A 20,898-nucleotide genomic window follows, 5' to 3' on the forward strand; every position below is an offset into this window, starting at 1 on the left:
CCCCAGAATTGTCCACGCACAACCATCCCTACCTTTCCAAAGCCAGCACACCTAGCAGGCCTTGCCCTCAATGCAAGGTGGAGAGCTGTTAAGCTCTTTGCTTTGCTTACTGGGCTCTGGGAGGTTCTCACACACCTTCCCAGAGCTCAGTAAGCAGAGGAGGAGAGCTTAAAATCTCTTTCCACAGCAAGGAAAGCACAGAAGCAGCTTTTGAACGCTCTGCTTTGCATGTGTTTTAATTTGTGCAGCCGCCGGGCGCAAAAAACTGCCATCGAGCGAATTAAGTTGTGAGTCGACTGTACTTCCTCTTTTTTTAATTTTTGCGTTAGCAAGTTTCTCGAAGGGCTAGGAATTTTTATACAAGGGCAGCTGAGAGCCTTACCGTCTCAAACAGCTCCTCCATCAGCTCATTAACTTCTTTCTCTGCAAGATACAAAACAAGAGGGATTCAGCCTGCGAATCAGCACCATACCCTACTATTTCTTAAACACCTTAACACAATTAGCAAAGCGCAGGAAGCCACCACCTCGTTACGAAGAAATTGGATGGCTTTTCAAATACGGCATGCCTCAAGCTTCTGGAGAAAAGGTGCACCAATAACAACCACCACCTGGGTCTCCAGTATGATGGACTCAACACAGGAATGCTGCCTTATACTGAGCGAGACCATCTAGCTCTGTACTGACTCCACAGAGATGGGCAGCTGCTCTCCAGGATTTCAGACGGGCTTCTCTTCCCAGCCCTATCTGGACATTCTGGGGACTGAACCTGGGACCTTCTGCGTGCAAAGCAGATGCTCTATGGCCCCTTCCCCAACGAATTCGAACACAGGCAGCGATGAAACAGCCAGACCAAAGTAGGCAGAGAACGTACTCGTGATCCTCACGGCACGGTCGTTCCTGAAGTCCTCCGTGTCTGGCTCGTCAAGATCCTCCAGGAAGTTGTACTCGGGGTCGTCGTCGTCGTCAGCCTCATCTGGAAGAGAAAATGCTTCTTAGCCAAGAGGAGGAGGAGCCTTTGCTTCCAGGAAACAGAACGACCATGACTGCATTGCAGGGGGATGGAGGAGATCACCCTTGGGGTCCCTTCCAACCCTACGATTCTGTGAAATACCAAATTTTTGCATCTATAAGACGCCCCCATGTATAAAAGGTAAAGGGACCCCTGACCATTAGGTCCAGTCGTGGCCGACTCAGGTTGTGGTGCTCATCTCGCTTTACTGGCCGAGGGAGCTGACGTTTGTCTGCAAACAGTTTTTCCGGGTCATGTGACCAGCATGAATAAGCCACTTCTGGTGAACCAGAGTAGTGCACAGAAACACCGTTTACCTTCCCGCTGGAGCGGTACCTATTTATCTACTTGCACTTTGACGTGCTTTTGAACTGCTAGGTTGGCAGGAGCAGGGACCAAGCAACGGGAGCTCACCCCGTCGCGGGGATTCAAACCGCTGATCTTCTGATCAGCAAGTCCTAGGCTCTGTGGTTTAACCCACAGCGCCACCCACGTCCCTTGCCCCCATGTATAAGACACCCACTATTTCTGAGGACTCAGATTTAAGAAAATGGGAGGGGGAGATGTATCTGTGTATAAGACGCCCCCTAATCTTTGACATTATTTTTAAGGGGGAAAACCTAGTCTTATACACGGGAAAATACGGTATTTTCAAGATACTGCTCCTCCCACAAAAACACAGGTCAAATCTAGTGACCCACCCACTCACACCCCAAGTAAATGAGACATGCCTTCATTTCCCACATCGTCGTTCATGAGGCCACCCAGCCACCTCTTCCACTCCTCGTCGTCTGCCGTGTTGGGGTCGTACATGTCCGGGGTGATGTCTGGGGCACGGAGCTCAGCTTCCAACTGGCCGAGGGGCACGTCCTTCAGGGGCCTCTTCGACCGGGTGCGCAAGGCGATCAAGCTGTCCTCCAGAGGCTGGAGAGGAAATGGAGGAAAGGAGGAAGGGCTCTGAGCGGCTCTGGCAGATTCTACAGCATCATGGGAGGCAGAGAAGAGCCTTTGCGGTGAAGAGGCCAGAATCTCAGGTGACAGGAGGGGGAAAGACTCAGGTTCAAATCCTCCCCACAGCCATGCAAGCCCACTAAGGCCCGTCATGGTCTCGGCATAAACCTACCTTGCGGGGTTGTTACGAGAACTAAAGGAGCATCTTGAACTCCTTAGAGGGGACACAGAAGATAAATTCAATAGAATAAATAGGAAGACTGACTGGGTAGGAAAGAGGAACTACTAGGACATCATCAATCCACATTCAATTATCAATATATTGCACAAACACTCTGCACCTTCCTCCAAGGAATAAGGGAAGGCATATATGGAGGTTCCGCCCTATTCCTTTTAAAATATATATATATTAAAGCTTGAAAGAATAAAGAAAAGACAGCATACAGACATAAACATCAAATATCAAGCTTTTTTTAACATAAAAATTAAAAGAAAATACCGCATTGGCCCGAATATAAGCCACACTTGTTTTTTCCAAATTCCGAGTGAAAAGTGAGGCTTAAATTTGCAATCTTACAAAAATTGGCTTTTAAGATATCGCTGAAGGATTTTCGTCTACATCTGCCATTTACGGGTGTGAGCACCTGCGGAATTTTAAGGGAGCGGCTTATATTCAGACATTGTCTTTTTTTTTTTTTCTTTCTCCCTTGAATTTTAAAGGGGCGGCTTATATTTGGGCCAATATGGTAGATTAAAAAAGAAAAGGAAAAATGAAAATGGGGAGAACTCAGAATCGGAGGCTCTAACCTATTCCATCTTCACAATGCCCCTGCGAGGCAGGCTAAGCCAAGAGACCTCACCACCCAGTTGAGCTTCACAGCTGATCAGGGCATCTGAACTATGGTGTTTTCCTAGCCCGAAACTTTCCCTGGTGTTCCAATCCAGTCCACAGAGACCCCAAACACGTGAATATAAGAAACATAAATGGATGGGGTGGGATGGACTTTGACTAGATCAACTCGCTCTTACTCTTACTCTCCCCGCAAGAACCAAAGCAAGCAAGGTGTTGCAGAAAGGAAGCGAACTCTTTGGAGTAACCTGAGAGCCCCTGAGATTACCTGGAAGGCGTCCATACACACTGGGCTGGAGGCCAGCTCCTCATCCACCGCGTGGAGCTTCTCCATGAAGGTGCTGTCCTTACTCTGCTTGGGTTTGGGGGGTGGCGGGGGGCCCATCGGGACGACTTCAGCACTGATGTGCCGCTGAAGTGGGGCAGCGGAGGCTTTTTCCGCCTGGTTAGAGAGAGCAAAGGAAGAGGGCCATGTTTAATCCCATTCGATTTCTACAGCTTTCATGCCATCCCTCCCCTCTGGTGGGGCATTAAGGACAGACAAAACAAAGCCCTAAGAACGTAGGAGAAAACAGGCTGGCTGCAACACTGGGCTGATGGCACTTGGTGATGTCAAATGAGCCTCACCATCGCTCAGATGACTTCAGCAGTCGAGATGGGATATACAAGGGTACCAGGGGTCCCTCAGGCACCCTAGACCCAAGGCTTTTTTCAGCTGGAAAATGAGGGCGCCATTGTCATCATAAGGGAACAAGGGAGGTGTTCAGGAAGAGTTCCGGCACCTCTTTTTCTAGAAAAATAGCACTGCTAAGATGTAAATGAATAAGTTTCCGAGCACAATTCAAAGTGTTGGTGCTGACCTTTAAAGCCCTAAACAGCCTTGGTCCAGTATACCTGAAGGAGCATCTCCACCCCCATCGTTCTGCCCGGACACTGAGGTCCAGTGCCGAGGGCCTTCTGGTGGTTCCCTCGCTACGAGAAGCCAAGTTACAGGGAACCAGGCAGAGGGTCTTCTTGGTAGTGGCGCCCGCCCTGTGGAACGCCCTCCCATCAGATGTCAAAGAGGAAAAACAACTACCAGACTTTTAGAAGACATCTAAAGGCAGCCCTGTTTAGGGAAGCTTTTAATGTTTAATAGACTATTGTATTTTAATATTCTATTGGAAGCTGCCCAGAGTGGCTGGGGAAACCCAGCCAAATGGGCGGGGTACAACTAATAAATTATTAATAGTGTTATTACTGTTATTAGTATTATTATTATACAAGGACCTTGCACCTGGCTCAGTAGTAGATGGGCAGCCAGTGCAGATGCTTTAACAATGGTGCCACGTGTAGTTGGAAATCTGGCCACTGCATTTTGCACCTGCTGGAGCTTCTGAACCAAGCCCAAGGGCAGTCCCACGAGCAGCACATTGCAGTGATCCAGCCTCAGAGTTTATCAGCACATGGACTACAGTTATGACATATGACTGCTGTAAACCAATGAACAGCAAGACCTAAATATTTTTATAACATAAATAAGGTAGCTAAAGTCCTGGCTTCCAACAGATGCGATGCTTGCAGATAATTGACTAGCTCAGGGGTCTGCAACCTTTAAGACAAAAAGAGCCACTTGGACCCGTTTCCGAAGAAAAAAAAACTGGGAGCCGCAAAACTCGTCATTACAGTGGTGCCCCGCAAGACGAATGCCTCGCAAGATGAAAAACTCGCTAGACGAAAGGGTTTTGCGTTTTTTGAGTCGTTCCGCAAGACGAATTTCCCTATGGGCTTACTTCGCAAGACAAAACGTCTTGCGAGTTCTTGCAAGTTTGTTTCCTTTTTCTTAAAGCCGCTAAGCCGTTAATAGCCGCTAATAGCCGTGCTTCGCAAGACAAAAAAATCGCAAGACGAAGAGACTCGCGGAACGGATTAATTTCGTCTTGCGAGGCACCACTGTATAAAAATAACTTTTTTGTCACTTTTTTATTATTTCTTTATTTGACCCCTCAGAATTACTCCTCCTCATAGAAATAAACGTTAAATTAACAAGTTACCTTTTTGTGTGTGTGTGTGTTCTTCACTCCCCTTCATAACAGTGACCAGCGTACATGCCCCCTTTCAATGCAGTGACCAGCGTACATGCCCCTTACAATGTAGCGGGCGGGCGACATCGGGACGGTGCGTGACTAACGCACGCACCGCCCCCATGCGACGTCACAGCCAGTACAGCGCCCGCCACAGTGGGGAGTGTCGGGGCACACAATGCGCCTCCTCCCCTTGCTAGTATCCGCCCTGGAGCCGCGTCAAAGGTGTAAAAGAGCCACATGCGGCTCCGGAGCCGCGGGTTGCTGACCCCTGGACTAGCCCCAATGGCAGCCTAGGAGAGAGAGAGATAGCGCCCTTCTTACTTCCGCTGGCATAGCTGCCTCCTCGTCAGTCTCTATCATATCGGAGGATCGCCTTGAACGAGACCGTTTGGCTCCCCGTGGCGATGACGATGTGCTTTCCACATCACTCTCCATCAAGCTCTGTGCAAAAGTGAGGAGCATAAAGTAAACGAGAAAGGAGTGATCAAATCTCTTCTCTGCAGTTCACCTTTAGCACTGGGAAACCACACCAAAGACTGAACAGACACCAAAGGTGACAGATGAGGTTCGTATTATTCCCCTTCAAGGCGGCTTGCATCATCAGACAAAGCTCCACTCCTCAGTCTCTGCACATATCGCTAACAAGGACTGGCAGCAGTGCTTTCTTGGGGGTGGCTCCCACTCTGCACATTTTAAAAAAAACAAAAAAACTAGGGCAGGGGTAGGGAATTATTTCCAATGGGGGTGGGGAGAGATCCAGAAGCAGCCAGTCCTCTGTGGGTCACTTTGACAATTGAGCAAGCATTCACACGCCGATCCTCTGATGTCATATGACCAGGAGAAGGGTCTAGCCTTCTCTCTGACATACCAGCATTCTGATTACAGGAATGTTCTATTGCGTGGCATTGGGCCGGAGCATTCCATCATGTAAGTATCCCCTGCAATTCGGGTTTGTACAGTCATAACTAGGGCCCAAAGTTCCCTGGGAAGAGGGATTGATTGTTAAACCACTCTGGGAACTGTAGGTCTGTGAGGGGAATAGGGGGGTCTCCTAACGACTCTCAGCATCCTTAACAAGCTGCAGCTCCCAAAATTCTTTGTGGGAAGCCATGGCCGTTTAAAGTGTTATCATAGTGCTTCTGCTTTAGGATGGGCCACAAAAGTGTATGAGTGACATGAAGGACTCTTTAAGCTGAGCAACACTGGCCCAGCCAACCAGCTGAAAGCCTAGCAGTGTAAACAGACTGTAACAGCCAACAGCACTGCAGTCCAATTTGCCAATACACAGATACAGCAAGTCCACAACTAACGTGGAGGTTACATTCTAGGGATCACGCCGAAAGCCAAAACTGAGTGTGGTCAAAATGCTTTGGGTTCAATGGTGGGTGGGACTGCCAGTTATTTTTCCTGGAAACCTGCCCCCTTTTAATTTTTATTTCGCCACACGCATAAAGCTGAATGCACACAAGTTAAATGTGCATACATTGTGGACTATACACATACAGACATATATAAATATACCTATACAGTGGTACCTCTGGTTGCAAACAGGATCCGTTCCGGAGCCCTGTTCGCAACCTGAAAGGAACGCAACCCATGTCTGTGCACGTGCAGGTTGCGATTCACCACTTCTGCGCATGACGTCATTTTGCATGTCTGCGCATGCACGAGTGGCGAAACCCAGAAGTAACCCTTTCCAGTACTTCTGGGTCGCCGCGGGACGCAACCTGAAGAAACGTATCATGAAGCAAACATAACAAGAGGTATGACTGTATACGGTTGTGTTTTTATAGTGTATTGGAAGCCGCCCAGAGTGGCTGTGGCAACCCAGTCAGATGGAAGGGGGATATTATTATTATTATTATTATTATTATTATTATTCATACCTCCTCTGCTGTCTCATCCTCCTCTTCCTCCTCCGGCTGGTACTCTTCATCAGAGGAATCATCTTCCTCGAGGGGAATATCCACAAACTGAGGGGGCTGCAAAAGGGAGACTGAAGTTATACAAAGAGGAGGGGGAGGAAACAAGACCCACAAAGGGAAGTTTTAGGGAACAAATTAGGGGTGCCAGGAGATTTTCAAAAATGAAAAGCTAGGAAGGCTGAGCACAGGGCAGGCTCATGGTTACTGATAAGGATGAAAATGGGCCCTTATACCTTTGGGTGTGTTCACACAATAGTCTTACAACAACACATCAACAGCGCTGTGACTCTGTTTCTCCCTCACAGTTAGCTATGCTCAAAACCATGCTGCCATCAGAGCACGCATGGCCTCAGACCTGGAAACCAGGAAGCTCCACCAAAATCCTAAGAACTTTTTAAAATCAGATTTTTAAAACAAACAAACAAAGGGAGCTTCTAGACCTCATGACTTGTAGGACAGAGGAGTTAAGAAATAAAAGAACGGTCCTAGAGACCATTCTACCTGTTCATCAAGGGCTGTGTCCTGCTAAGCCCTACTTAAGAGTAAATCCATTGCACTCAACAGTATGATTAAGTCCACTGATTTCAATGTGTGCACTCTAAGGGGGACTTAGCTGGCTAGAGCCCCAAGTCCCAATCCTTCCCCCCCACTCCCTGCTTCCAACAATGAGTAACAAATCTGCCGGTAAGGTCTTTAAAAAAAATAAAACATGAAACTGAAGCATGAAAACAAAATGCCACCAATTTATTTAATTAGAAGCACCCACAGAGTACCTTGATTTCATTCGCCTTTTTGATTGGAGAAATATTCCACGTTGGAATAACCTGAGGAAACAAAACCATTTAACAGCACCTCTGTCATAAAACACCAATGGAAGAAAATGTATGAGTTTATTTACTCGTTGCCCCACTTCCCGTTTCATCTATCCATCTAACTTGCACTCCTCTCTGGAGGCTCCACTTTTATCAAATGCATTAGAATAAATAAAGGTTCGAGGAACGAGAGGACAGAATATTAAGATATGCAGCTACAATATCCTCCCAATAATCAATAGCCTCTCTTAGGGCCAGTCGAGATTAAGGGGGTCAACAACTAGAAACACCCCGCAACTCAAGTGAGCTGCAGAAATGGGACTTCATGGCAAGGTAATATTGGGGGGGGGTGGAGGGGAAGCATCCCAGCGGCATGGGAAGTTGCTGGCGAAGGGACAAGAATCCCTCAATTCTCTTCCAACTATCATGAACCTGGTATGGAAGTCAGGGATGGGATAATCTGCAAGTTTCTCACCCTCTCTCTTAACACTTGAACTCCGACGAAGCTGAATGTTGGAAGATTTATGGTCTGTGTGTGTGGTTTGGGAGCTGCACGGCCAGGGAAAAAACAATGCTATCCAGGGTTGTAAAGACTGCAAAGAGAATAATTGGGTGCACTCTTCCCACTCTTAGATCAAATCTATGCTGCCAGGTGCCATAAGAAAGTGGCAGAGATAGCGCAGGATAGTACGCACCCCGGAAATGATCTCTTTCAGCTTCTGCCTTCTGGAAGAAGGTATAGAGTTATAAAGGTCAGGACTAGCCGCCTGAGAAAGAGTTTCTACGCAAATGCAATTCTGGTTCTAAACGCAGCATGAGGGGGTCTCTACAGTATAGTGCATTTTTTAGTATAGTGTATTTTATAGTATAGTTTAGTGTATTTTAAAATGGGGTTTCAGGGTTTTTAGGGGTTTTTATAGTATAGTTTAGTGTATTTTAAAATGGGGTTTCAGAGTTTTTAGGGGGTTTTGAATGTTTTATGTAGTTTTTCAATTTCATTGTTCTATATGGGACAATGACAATAAAGATATCGTATCATATCGTATATATCATATTTAGGAGAGATAAAATAAAGGGTTTCTTCACACTGCATATGGTTAAACTACGAAACCCACTCTCAGAGGAGGCAGGGGCGGCCACCAACGGGGAAGGCTTTAAAAGAGAACTTGGCAAAGTTATGGAGGATAAGGGCATCTATTAATGGCTACGAGCAACAATGTACAAGCTTCCATGGTCAGAGGCAGCAGTGCTTCCGAATACCAACTCACCACTCCTTTCTCCACCACCTCCTTCAGCTTGGAGCGAGTCATCTTTGGCTCCTAAAGGGAGGGAGAGAGAAAAAGAGAATTTCCATTGTTCCATTAGAAATTGTACAAAATTTGACCAGGCTTTTTCTTTCTAGTGCACACTTCCCTTCTTGGCCAGGGGAGAAGCAGATCTCCAGCTTCCCTACTGAGGGAGGAACTTACGAACATGGGGATGTCCTCCGTCTCACTGATGGCTGCTTTCATCATGGCGACAACATGCTCATTCGTTATCACTTCCTGGAGTGGAAAAGACAAAAACCGTTTTCCAGTTTGCTCCACCCACGGCGTAGTTTTATCGACGGAATAACCTGGGATGAGTCAAACATGGCAATACAGTGGTACCTCTGGTTACATACTTAATTCGTTCCGGAGGTCCGTTCTTAACCTGAAACTGTTCTTAACCTGAAGCACCACTTCAGCTAATGGGGCCTTCCGCTGCTGCCGCGCCGTCAGAGCACAATTTCTGTTCTCATCCTGAAGCAAAGTTCTTAAACTGAGGTATTATTTCTGGGTTGGCGGAGTCTGTAACCTGAAGCGTATGTAACCTGAAGCATCTGTAACCCGAGGTACCACTGTAAAGCAATGGGTCCCCAATGCAGTGGGCACAGAAGTAATGTCCACAAAGCCCCTCCAAGCAGCTCATGGTCCAGTACTAATGCTGGAGGCGACTGTGGCGATGACACAGGGTCCCCGGACGTTTGACGGTCGATTGATCCCTGTGCCACCACTGTGATTGCTTCCCCGCTGCCACCAACCCGTTTCTCTCGGGTACACACGGAGTCCAGACAGTTGTTAACATTAAACCAAATAAACAAGTTTATTTTATAAGCATTGACAAGCTTAAGGTTTCAAATAATTTTTCTTGTCAGTTTCTTAATCTTAGTTTCTTTACCGGCCTATACCTTCCTAATAACTTCTAACTGATTATCCCAGCTGTCTATCTGATTCCTCTTAACGGATTCTCTCACTCTCTCACATCAAACTATCCCAACCCACAAACTTATCCTCCCTCTCTCTTCTCTAACACCCGACTGACCCTTAACAACTCTAACTCCTCCCCTTGGGTTCCCACTTGCCAATCACTTCACATTCATTTAACCCTTTCCTTATGACCCAGCATGATGTCACCTAGGAGGGCAAACGCCACAGCGACCATAGGCGATTTCCGAGGGACAAAGGGAAACCACCTCTTGCAAGGCCCTGCCTCATTTTCAAGGCTGTGATCAGCAAGATCAGCGGTGCCATCACAAGGTGTTTGTTTGCAACCCCATCCACACTGCCGCCATCGCTGTCTTCACACTCACATGGAGGATGTTTCGCACGTTGACAGCTGTCAGGTTGTGCTGTTTCGCCCCGTCTTCCAAAGTCCGGTCGAGCGTGTCATCCAGCTTGAGGTCGCAAGCCAAGGGCCCTTCCTCCTCCTCCTGGCATTTCCCTTCCCGCTTCCGTTTAGTCGCTTTCCTCCGCTTTCTCTTCCCTCCTTCTCGCTCTTCTGGACAGGAAAAACAGGCAGAGTATCAAACCACAGCATTCAATAAGCAGCTGTCTCTGAATCCAGGCTCAGCCAGGAAGTTCACCAGGCGACCTTAACAGTGTTTTGCAGACTGAAATTGTTTCGCTGGTGATTTGTTAATTATTCTACATGACTTATGCTGTATTTGTGATGTTCTATTATGTTCCATTGTGTTATTGTTATTTATTTTTTGCAAGCCATTTTGGGATTTCATGTGAAAGAAAGCGGGATAAAAATATAATAAATCAAATAAGGTCCACCCTATCTTGCAGGGAGGTTGCAAGGATAAACTGGAGGTCAGAACCTCAGCTCCTTTGGAATTAACAGATGTAAGTTAGTCATGCCCATTAATTTCAATGCGTCTGAGTATACTAGCATTGGATGCAAGCTCTCATGTCTATCAGATCACCCCTGTCCATGTGTTTATTGAGACACACACAAGAATTATAAAAGGCTATACTGTAGTGAGGCAGGACCTCTCATTGCAGAAACCATGCTGATTCTTCCTCAACATGGCTTGTTCTTCCATGTGCTTAAAAATACTAGCTTTAATAATGGTTCCTGCAAATTTACCCAGGACAAAAATTAGAGGAGGGAATGTACAGTGGTACCTCAGGTTAAGTCCTTAATTTGTTCCGGAGGTCTGTTCTTAACCTGAAACTGTTCTTAACCTGAAGCACCACTTTAACTAATGGGGCCTCCTGCTGCCGCCGCGCTGCCGGAGCACGATTTCTGTTCTCACCCTGAAGCAAAGTTCTTAACCCGAGGTACTATTTCTGGGTTAGCAGAGTCTGTAACCTGAAGCGTATGTAACCTGAAGCATCTGTAACCCGAGGTACCACTGTAGTTTGATAATCCGAGAGGAGCAAAGCTCCATGCTAACTATTCCACACAAGGGGCTTGTTGCACGCTCCCTGTTGGGGCAGTTTGTTGGCCACTGTGACAACAGGATGCTGGACCAGGTGGGCTTTTGGTATGATCAAGCAGCCCAGTTCTGAGTCACTTCTGCAAATGATCACTATGAAAGAATGACTTAATAGCAGCACTTGCCTAGAAATGTATAAATCATCTGTTCAACAACAGATGCCTGAAGCTGCCTGCCAGGGCTGGGGAACCTCTGGCCTTCCATTTGATGCTCAGCTATGACTCCCATCATCCCTGACCACTGGCTATGCTGACTGGGGTTGATGGGGCCAGCAGTATTTTGTGGGGGGTGGGGGAAGAGGTTCACCCATCCCTGCTATTCATCAGGGGTTACAGATCCCCCAGCCTTCAGTATCTGCTTGCTGTGCCTGAAACAGGGCAGAACTTCAAAGAAGATGCCTTTGTTCTGTTATCCACTTTATGGACATGCAACACTCACCCACTGGGATGAACAGCCCCGTCTCCTCAGCTTCTTCCTTGACTTCCTGGAGCAATTCGGCTCCCTGTGCGGCCTTTGGGGCTTTCAGGGGAGGATACCCCACGTCCCATTCAGGCTCTGGCTTCAGAGAAATGGTAGCAGCTGGAAACAAGAGATCTACGATGCCATGAAAACCTACTGCTTGTGCATATGTGCATTCACATAAAAAACTTTAATTACAAAGCATCTTCAAACCATGTAAGGTCTGATCACATACTATATTAAGTATCCTGTTTTAAATGAATACCATCTGTTTCTATCGCACCAGGAACATTCATTGTCGCTGTCTCATCAACTGTGTTTTTGTTCCGTTACAAAACGAAGTCACCAATTTTGCCAGAAACCTCTGAATGACTCGGGCTCTTCCTTTCCACTTCTACTTTTATAACATTTAATTTTGCTCAGATGCTTTTCTTAGCCACCGATCATCCGTAACAGCAAAACCCCTGCTTCTCTAAGATTTTGCAGTCCTTATCCTAGCTATCAACAACAGGTGAAATCGCATTGTATTTCTAACAGGGCAAGCTTAATTCAGCCTCAACGAACCTTTGGGGGCATAAACTAATCACAGGCTTCTTCAAACTCGGCCCTCCAGATGTTTTGAGACTACAATTCCCATTATCCCTGGCCACTGATCCTGCTAGCTAGGGATCATGGGAGTTGTAGGCCGAAAACATCTGGAGGGCCAAGTTTGAGGAAGCCTGAACTAATGCCTAACTGAGCCACTGATGGTGTAGCAATTAAAGCGTTTCAAACCAGGGCCTGGGAGACAAGGGTTCAAATCCCCACTTGGCCATGAAGCTTGCTGGGTGACCTCAGCCTAACCTAAAGGTAAAGGGGCCCCTGACCATTAGGTCCAGTGGTGGCCGACTCTGGGGTTGCAGTGCTCATCTCACTTTATTGGCCAAGGAAGCCGGCGTACAGCTTCCGGGTCATGTGGCCAGCATGACTAAGCCGCTTCTGGCCAACCAGAGCAGCACACGGAAACGCCGTTTACCTTCCCGCCGGAGCGGTACCTATTTATCTACTTGCACTTCAATGTGCTTTCGAACTGCTAGGTTGGCAGGAGCAGGGACCCAGCAACGGGAGCTCACCCTGTCGCGGGGAATCGAACCGCCGACCTTCTGATCGGCAAGTCCTAGGTTCTGTGGTTTAACCCACAGCGCCACCCACGTCCCAGCAGCCTAACCTACCTCGCAGCATTATTCCCATCATGTTTTTCTCCCCTTCAGCACACACCACTAGCTTACCTTCTGACTTGGGCTTCTGCTCCTTATCCACAAGTAGCTCAAGTGATGGAGAGGTCTTTGCGTCTTGGAGCTCTCTGGCTCGCTCTGGGCAGAGATCCAGCTCTGCCTTAGCCAGGACATTCCCAGCCCTCAAAGAGGCCTCAGACAATTCCAGCCAGCCTTTCTGCATGGCGTCTCTAGATGGAAGCACAATGCTCTTCGCTGCTTCACCGCCAGTGTCTCCCAAAAAAGACAGAGGCATGGGCAAAGCAGGGGGAGATGAACAGGCAGGCGTGTTGGCAGGCAGGCTGTAGGGACCTCTCCCTTCAGTCAAAGCAGCATTGTCCTGCCCCTGCGGCACCAGGCCACAGAGCTGGTTGATCCCACCTGAGGCAGGGGTCTCCATTGGAACAGGCTGCACATCCTCCTCCTCCACCACCTCCTCAGAATCTGCCGTGACGGCTCTTCTCTTCTTGCACGGCAGCATCTTCGGCGAGAGAGACATCCGAGCTACAGCTCTCCTGTTGTCACTCTGCAAAGACAGAGGTGTGAACTCATTGGTTAGATTACTGAAATGCACTGTATGCAAGGCTGCCCTTGAAGACTGCTTGGAAATCTCTCTGGTTCAAAACATTCCCCATCTGGAAAGCCAAGTAATCCCCAAAATTAATGAAGCCACTAATAACGCAATTTAAAACCAGCTAGACCACAAGGTACATAGGTTATCAACTAAAAGCACTTTAAAACAAATGGGTCTTCAAGGCTCATTTTAAATCCAGAACTGACAACTTACTTCCAGGTCAGGGTGGGCTGCTTCCTGAGCAACAGTCCCCCTGGCTTCCCGTGACTTTGGCCAGATAGGCTAGCTGTTAACCATAGCAACATCAGAGGCACCCACCAGAGAATCCTGTTCTCACAGTGGCCAACCAGATAGAACGATGGAGCTCTCTCCCAGAGGAGGCAGTGATAGCGACCAAGCTGGATGGCTTTAAAAAAGGAGTAGATAAATTCAAGGCTATCAGCAGCTAGTAGCCACAGCAGCTAAGCGCTACCTCCACTGTCAGAGGCAGTATGCCTTTGAATGCCAGTTTATGGGAATTGCAGGTGGGCAGACTACTATTGTGCTTATGTCCAGCCTGCAGGTTTCCCATAGTCATCTAGTCAGCCTCTTTGAGAACAGGATGCTGAACGAGATAGGCAAGTGGCCTGATGCAACAGGATCTTCTTATGTATTCAGAGTTTTTCACATGTTATCTCAGCAGGCTGTATCCAATGTTAGCCCAACTCCAAATGGACCTACTGAAATTAATGGACCTAAGTTAGACATGCCTATCAATTTCATTCAGGCGATTCTGAGGACTAAGGTTGCATACAACCCAATACAGTCATACCTCGGGTTACAGACATTTCAGGTTGCGCATTTTTGGGTTGTGCACCACACCGAACCCAGAAGTACCAGAACGGGTTACTTCCGGGTTTTGGCATTCATGCATGCGCAGAAACACTAAACTGCACTTTGCGCAGAAGCGCCAAATCGCGGCACTGTAGATTGCGAATGTGCCTCCTGCACGGATCATGTTCGCAACCCGAGCGTCCACTGTAACTTGTACAACAATCTACAGTAGCTCAATAATTTACCCTAGATGGGTAGGGAGTGTTTAAGCCTGAAATGGTTGCCAACCTAAACCTCTGCCACCTACCAGCGAGTTCATGGCAGGGTCAGCATGGGAAGTAACCCCCCCTCCCGGAGACCTAGCAGCTTCCAGGGGAAGAAAGCCACTGCCCCCCCCCCCCCTTCTGGCCACAGGAGTAGAGCTGCTGGAGTCAGGTTTTTACCCCTCCTGCCCCTGCAGCCAGAGGGGTCTGGCTTAATAGACTATACTCACGTGTAAATATAACTTTTATATACACTGGGAAACAAAAAAAAAGTGTATGACTTATTGCAGTCAGGGTTCGAAACTGAGATACAAAAGCTAGGAGCTAAATGGCACCTTAAACCCAGGTTATGGGCGCAGTGATGAACTGTGTAGGTGTGCTTTTTTATAACAAGAATACAAAGCTGAAAATGAACTGCAGCTAAAATATTATGTTCATTTTTCACATGGTCCTGTCCTTCCCCTGCCCACTCCCCTAACATTCTTAAGAGGGTCTCTTCTGCAGGCTTCAGAGAGTAGCTACAAGTGGGGAGGTGCAAAAAGGTCCTCCTTTCCTTCCACTCTGCAGTTTTAATCTGAAACCTTAGGCACAGCTCAAAAATTCCTTGTACTAATGAGATTCCCTGTCGCAAAATGCGCCAGAACCCCACAGGTGTTTCCAACACTGACTGCAGTGGCCCGCAACTGAACCCGCCATAACTCCAAGGTGTGCCTCTATATCATTCTGTATCTCCTACTGAAACACATCCTACGAAAGTGCATTTTAAAAATCCACCATATGCTCTCCAGCTGAGCTAACTCTGCATCAAGCAGATATTTCAAAGACTCTATTAGGAAGCTGCCTTATGCCTTGGTCCAGGAGCTCAGCAGCACTGTCTAGCCTGACTGGCAGCAGAAGCTCTCCCGTGAGTTTCCTGCAAGATGCCACTGGGGATGGAACCAGGGACCTTCTGTGCACAGACACCCTTCCCTTTCCGGACGCATTCCTTAGAGACCCAGACACATTCCTTGGAGACCCAAAGCGCCTGAAAACTTTGTTTCTGAGGCACCCGAGCGAGACTGCTGCTTGCTTCATGCTAGTTCCCAGCCAGGGCCGGATTTAGGTTTGATGAGGCCCGAAACTACTGAAGATAATGGGGCCCTTCATGTGTCCAGCTGTCCTTTGTCAACAACAAATTGTCGCTGTTTTTTGTGTTGAATATATGCTATATAGTAATTTATGGACCTAATAGGTATCTAAAGCCACTTGCTACTGTTGCTGCATGTCGGTTTTATTTTATGTATTTTATCTTATATTTTGGAAATGTACATCGTTGTTTTTTTCCCTTCAAATTTTTTTGGGGCCCCCCAAGAGAGTGGAGCCCTAAGTTACAGCTTGTTTCGCTTATACGGGAGTCCCAGCCACAGGACAAGCCCCCTTCCCCCGCCGGCCCCCACCGCCCTTTCTCCAGCCCCCTTCCCTCCTGCAGGAGAAGCGGCCGCGCCTCAGCCTCCCTGTGTGGGGACGGGCAGAGCTCCGCAGGGGAGGCGGAGAGGCGCCCCAGGGAAGCCCAGCCGGGGCTCCGGAGGGGAAGGTGGGCGGGGAGGGGCAGCGGCTTCTGCCTCCACCGCCCACTGGGCCTCTCCTGCCCCCTCAGCACCGGCCCCCCGCCTGCCCCTTCCCTCCCCGCCCCTCCAGCCCAGCGCGCAGACTGACCGCGCTCTCCCTCCGCCGCGTCCTCCGCCCCGCAGGGCAGCCGCCGCTTTGCCATTTTCCAATCCAGATCCCCGCTTCCTCAAAACGGAAGAGGAAGTGGCGCAACCGGAAAGGACCATCCCAGCGCATGCCCAGACTCAGCGGAGTCCTGCGCCGCCATGTTTCTTCCTGGCCCCCCCCCCCCCGCGAGGAAACTGGTTTGAGGTTCAGAAAGTAGAGCCGCGCTTGTTTGAAATAGCGAAAGGGGGTGCGAGGGAAGGAGCGCCCCTGATATGTGGGAGTAGGGGGAGAAATGTGAATGAAATAAACAGACTGGAGGGGGGGAGGCTAACGCCGCCATCTTTGTTGAGGCCACGGCGCCCGAGGAATCGCCATGTTTGCTCGTCTCGAGCGCGAAGTTGCCGGCACGTGACTTTCAGGGGGCGGGAGAACGCATAACCAGCGTAAAGGAGAACCTGGCGGTCCGCTGGCCCTGTGATGTCACACTCGACTGATTTAATATTGCGTGACATCACAATGGTGTCATTGTTTTTACTGTTAATATTTTTAACCATTATTTATTTTCCAGAATCCAGTAAACAGAAGGTGACATTTAGCCTTGGGGAAATCTGTTGGTTTTCTGTTTAAGACATTTCTATACTGCTCTTCAGTAAAGATAAAAATAAAAAAATCCAGGCTTGTTTTCAGCAACAAAAATAATTCATAGCTGAAGGCAGAGTAAGACAGCATTAAAAAAAACACAACAACCAACAGAACAGAAATTTAAAAAGAGAATTTTTAAAAGGTTTTATGATTTTATTTCAGATACTATTTTAAAAGAAGCTCAACCCAGCTCATTTTAATGACGCACATTAAAAGTATAATTAAAGAGCAGCAGCTGTTGCAACATTACCTCATTCCCCAGGCCAAGTGCACCTATCTGTTCTCCTCACCTGTCCTGTTTCATACTCTCCTTGAGCGTTTTTGCCTGGTTAGAATGTGTCCTCAAACTCTGATCAGGTCTCTTCCCTGTATAGAAGAGAGGGTTGTGGGTAGAAACTAGTGTACTGTACAAAAGGGAAAATTTACATTAACAACTCCAGCCACTTTTGTCTCTGGAACCACCCACCACTGGCATGTGGCAGCAGGAAGCTTGTATATTTTCCCTTTGTATAATAGGTTAGCTTATGCAATCATTCATGTTTCCCTATCCTCCATAGAGACATGCATGAGGCATTTTTAGAGATCAGACTAGGGTTGCCATATTTCAAAAAGTGAAAATCCAGACATAAAAGTTGTTGAGCTTTTTTATGGGCCATAGTTGCTAAAAAGAAATGAAGCTACTTTTTGAGCTATTTCGAAGGTCAATCGCCCAAAACGACACTGCCGACATGGGTTGCCATGCATCCGGATTTTCCCAGACATTTTGCAATTTCCACCTGGACACTGCTGCCAACTGCAGTATTCTAGCTGTGTCCAGACATATGGCAACCCTAAAGGGCACATTCCACCCAGGCAAAAACATTTGGGCATGCAAAGCAGGGCTGCTGAAGCAGGTGGCTGGGGTGGCCTGGCGAAAGTCCTGAGGGCCATATTTACCACCTCCTGGAATTTGACCCCCCCCCCTTGATTTACTACAACTAGAAAATGTGTATTTTGCATGCTCTCCCCTCACAAGCGGTCAGAAATTCAGAGGAGCTTCCAAACTGCAGCTGAACACTATGATCTGCAATGACAATAAGGCCCAATAAACGAGCCTAAGGCAAAAGGATGACTCAGGATACACTTTAATTATTATGCATCCCCCAAAAGAACATACGACAACTGTAGCATATTGAATTTTGGAGCAGGTGGGGAGAACACAGAGAATTTTGCTATGTTTCAAGCACCGCTGTAATGCAAGGCAAACTGCACTTAATACAGTATTACAATTATGATTAATTGCATCTATATCCCACACTTATACTGAGTCAGACCATTTTAGACTATATAACTCAGTACTTTGTAAAATGATAATCGCCTCTCAAGAGTCTCCAATGGCAATCTTTCCCAACACTGCCTGCAGATGCCAGGGATTCTATAGTTCCCAGCATTCTTTGAAGGAACTATTGTGCTTTAGGTGGATTATATATATATCAAACCACAGCCTGAACTAGATCCAGCACAATGAAGGGATGACATTGTTTGTAAAAGCTAATCTAGTTTCCATATGCAGGTTAAAGAGTTGCTTAAAACCAACACTGCTGTCAGTGAAATAATTTTTCATAAAATTACTTGTGCAGTGGTTATGTTTAGGGGCCGTTGACAGAAGCAATGTGGTCGGGGCATAAAACACAATGTTTTATACATTATTACAGTAATTATTATAGGAAAGGAGGCTAACTTGTTTTGGCCTGATGGCTTCATTTGCTGTCGGCCAGTCCTCTGAGGGTCATATTCCAGTGGTGGGTGCATCCAAAGTGGAACTGGAGAACCACACACAACATTCTTTATTATTATATAATTTGTATATAGTATCAATGTGAAATAATGTCTTTCTAGATGATCAAGGAAAACTTGTTCCGAGGCTCAGTGAGGGCAGCTGGCCAGGCAGAGTGGCAGCAGTGCAGCTTCTAGGAACATAGGAAGCTGCCTTCATATTGTTGTTGTTTAGTCGTTTAGTCGTGTCCAGCTCTTCGTGACCCCCTGGACCAGAGCACGCCAGGCACTCCTGTCTTCCACTGCCTCCCGCAGTTTGGTCAGACTCATGCTGGTAGCTTCAAGAACACTGTCCAACCATCTCATGCTCTGTCGTCCCCTTCTCCTTGGGCCCTCAATCTTTCCCAACATCAGGGTCTTTTCCAGAGAGTCTTCTCTTCTCATGAGGTGGCCAAAGTATTGGAGCCTCAGCTTCACGATCTGTCCTTCCAGTGAGCACTCAGGGCTGATTTCCTTAAGAATGGATAGGTTTGATCTTCTTGCAGTCCATGGGACTCTCAAGAGTATCCTCCAGCACCATAATTCAAAAGCATCCATTCTACGGCAATCAGCCTTCTTTATGCTCCAGCTCTCACTTCCATACATCACTACTGGGAAAACCATAGCCTTAACTATACGGACCTTTGTCGGCAAGGTGATGTCTCTGCCTTCATATTACGGAACACAAGACAATTGTTCCATCTAGCTTTAGTCTACAGGGTTTTAGGCGGGAGTGTTTACCAGCCAAAAGTGGAGTTGCCGATATTGAACGTGGGGCCTTCTGCATTTAAAGCAGGTGCTCTACCCACTGAGGTACAGTCCTTCTCCATGCCCATAGCCACGTAAATATATCCAGCTACTGAATACTGTTGGTGGATGAGGAGGAAATCAAGGGCAGGGCAGATGACAAGTCCCCCCCCCCCAGCTTAAAATCTAAAATACAGACACTGAGAAACAGAAGAGCTAGTGAGGAAGAGAAGACTGAGCAAGCGCTATTATACATATAGTTTGGTTATATCTGGAAATTAAAATTAAGGCTGAAGTCCTATGCACTCATACTTCTGAGTAAACATGCCTGCTAGTTTCAATTCTGTGCACACAAATGTTGGGTTTCTAACCCCATTTACCTGGGAATAAGCCTCATTGAACTCAGCGGGAGTTACTTCTGAGTAGACACAGTTTGGGGTAAAATTTGTTTGTTTAGGTTATATACCACCCTTCACATAGCTGTCAACTTTTCCCTTTTCTTGCCAGGAATCCTATTTGGAATACGGGAATTTCCCTTTTAAAAAGGGAAATGTTGACAGCTATGACCCTTCATCATTAGATCTCAGGGCAGTTCACAGATTAGCTCAACACAGTGGGATTTACTGCTGAATAAGCATGCATAGGACTGTGCAGCGAGCGAGGCTGCCAATCCTATGCACACTTACCTGAGAGCAAAACCCATTCAACTCAATGGGGCTTACTCTGAATAAATATGCCTAGGATTGCCTTATAAGTAGATCAGAAAAGGGCCTTGTGGAACAGGTGGATTTGAGGAGCAATGAGAAGGAATTTATGGATACAACTCGGGCAGTAAATGGGAATTTAAAATCATTTAATATATTCTGTTAACAACTACTAAAAGGAATCCCAGGACGAGGACCCGCCTGTACAACGTCATCAATCCACAACATGAATGCACAATACAGAAACGTATGTCTAAATCCTGAAAATACATCATAATCGTTACTATTTTAGACCAACGTTTTGCAAAGGGCTCTCTCTCCGCATTTATGCTGTAAATAACCATCGGTTGCATCTCCCCCGCTACACACCGCTCAGAAACCTCGGGCGGGGGTCGAGGGGCGAAGCGGGGCTGCCGGCGGGATACAAACAAGCCCCGCAAGCGACCCGCCCTCCCCGCTAGACAGCAGCCGAGCCGCTCTGCCGAGTCACCGCCGGGCGGGTTCGGCCAGGCGGCGGGGGGCGTGGCTTCCTCGGGCTCGCTCGCTTCGGCCGCCGCTCGGAGAAGGAGAAGGCGTGGCCTCGCCCGGGGATCG

At 47.5% G+C, this 20,898-nt stretch overlaps 1 protein-coding gene across 2 annotated transcripts in view; it reads right to left on the bottom strand.

The window, feature by feature from the left end:
* GON4L (gon-4 like) overlaps positions 1-16,807 on the bottom strand; it is a 41,520-nt gene extending 24,713 nt beyond the window's left edge. Inside the window, exons 1-13 of one of the 2 annotated variants that reach the window (XM_080984483.1) lie at positions 16,418-16,807; positions 13,088-13,598; positions 11,799-11,939; positions 10,227-10,414; positions 9,085-9,159; positions 8,884-8,934; positions 7,577-7,627; positions 6,765-6,860; positions 5,200-5,319; positions 3,081-3,254; positions 1,743-1,935; positions 874-975; positions 383-423 (exon numbers count right to left, since the gene is read on the bottom strand). In XM_080984483.1, coding sequence (XP_080840609.1) covers positions 383-423; positions 874-975; positions 1,743-1,935; positions 3,081-3,254; positions 5,200-5,319; positions 6,765-6,860; positions 7,577-7,627; positions 8,884-8,934; positions 9,085-9,159; positions 10,227-10,414; positions 11,799-11,939; positions 13,088-13,598; positions 16,418-16,546 — 1,872 coding nt within the window. In that variant the 5' untranslated portion in view covers positions 16,547-16,807. The remainder of the gene's footprint in view (positions 1-382; positions 424-873; positions 976-1,742; positions 1,936-3,080; positions 3,255-5,199; positions 5,320-6,764; positions 6,861-7,576; positions 7,628-8,883; positions 8,935-9,084; positions 9,160-10,226; positions 10,415-11,798; positions 11,940-13,087; positions 13,599-16,417) is intronic. The other variant, XM_080984482.1, reaches the window with a different exon arrangement.
* Positions 16,808-20,898: the final 4,091 nt, after the last annotated feature.

Source organism: Podarcis pityusensis, assembly GCF_964106645.2.
Source record: "Podarcis pityusensis genome assembly, chromosome: 16".
Lineage (NCBI taxonomy): Eukaryota > Metazoa > Chordata > Lepidosauria > Squamata > Lacertidae > Podarcis > Podarcis pityusensis.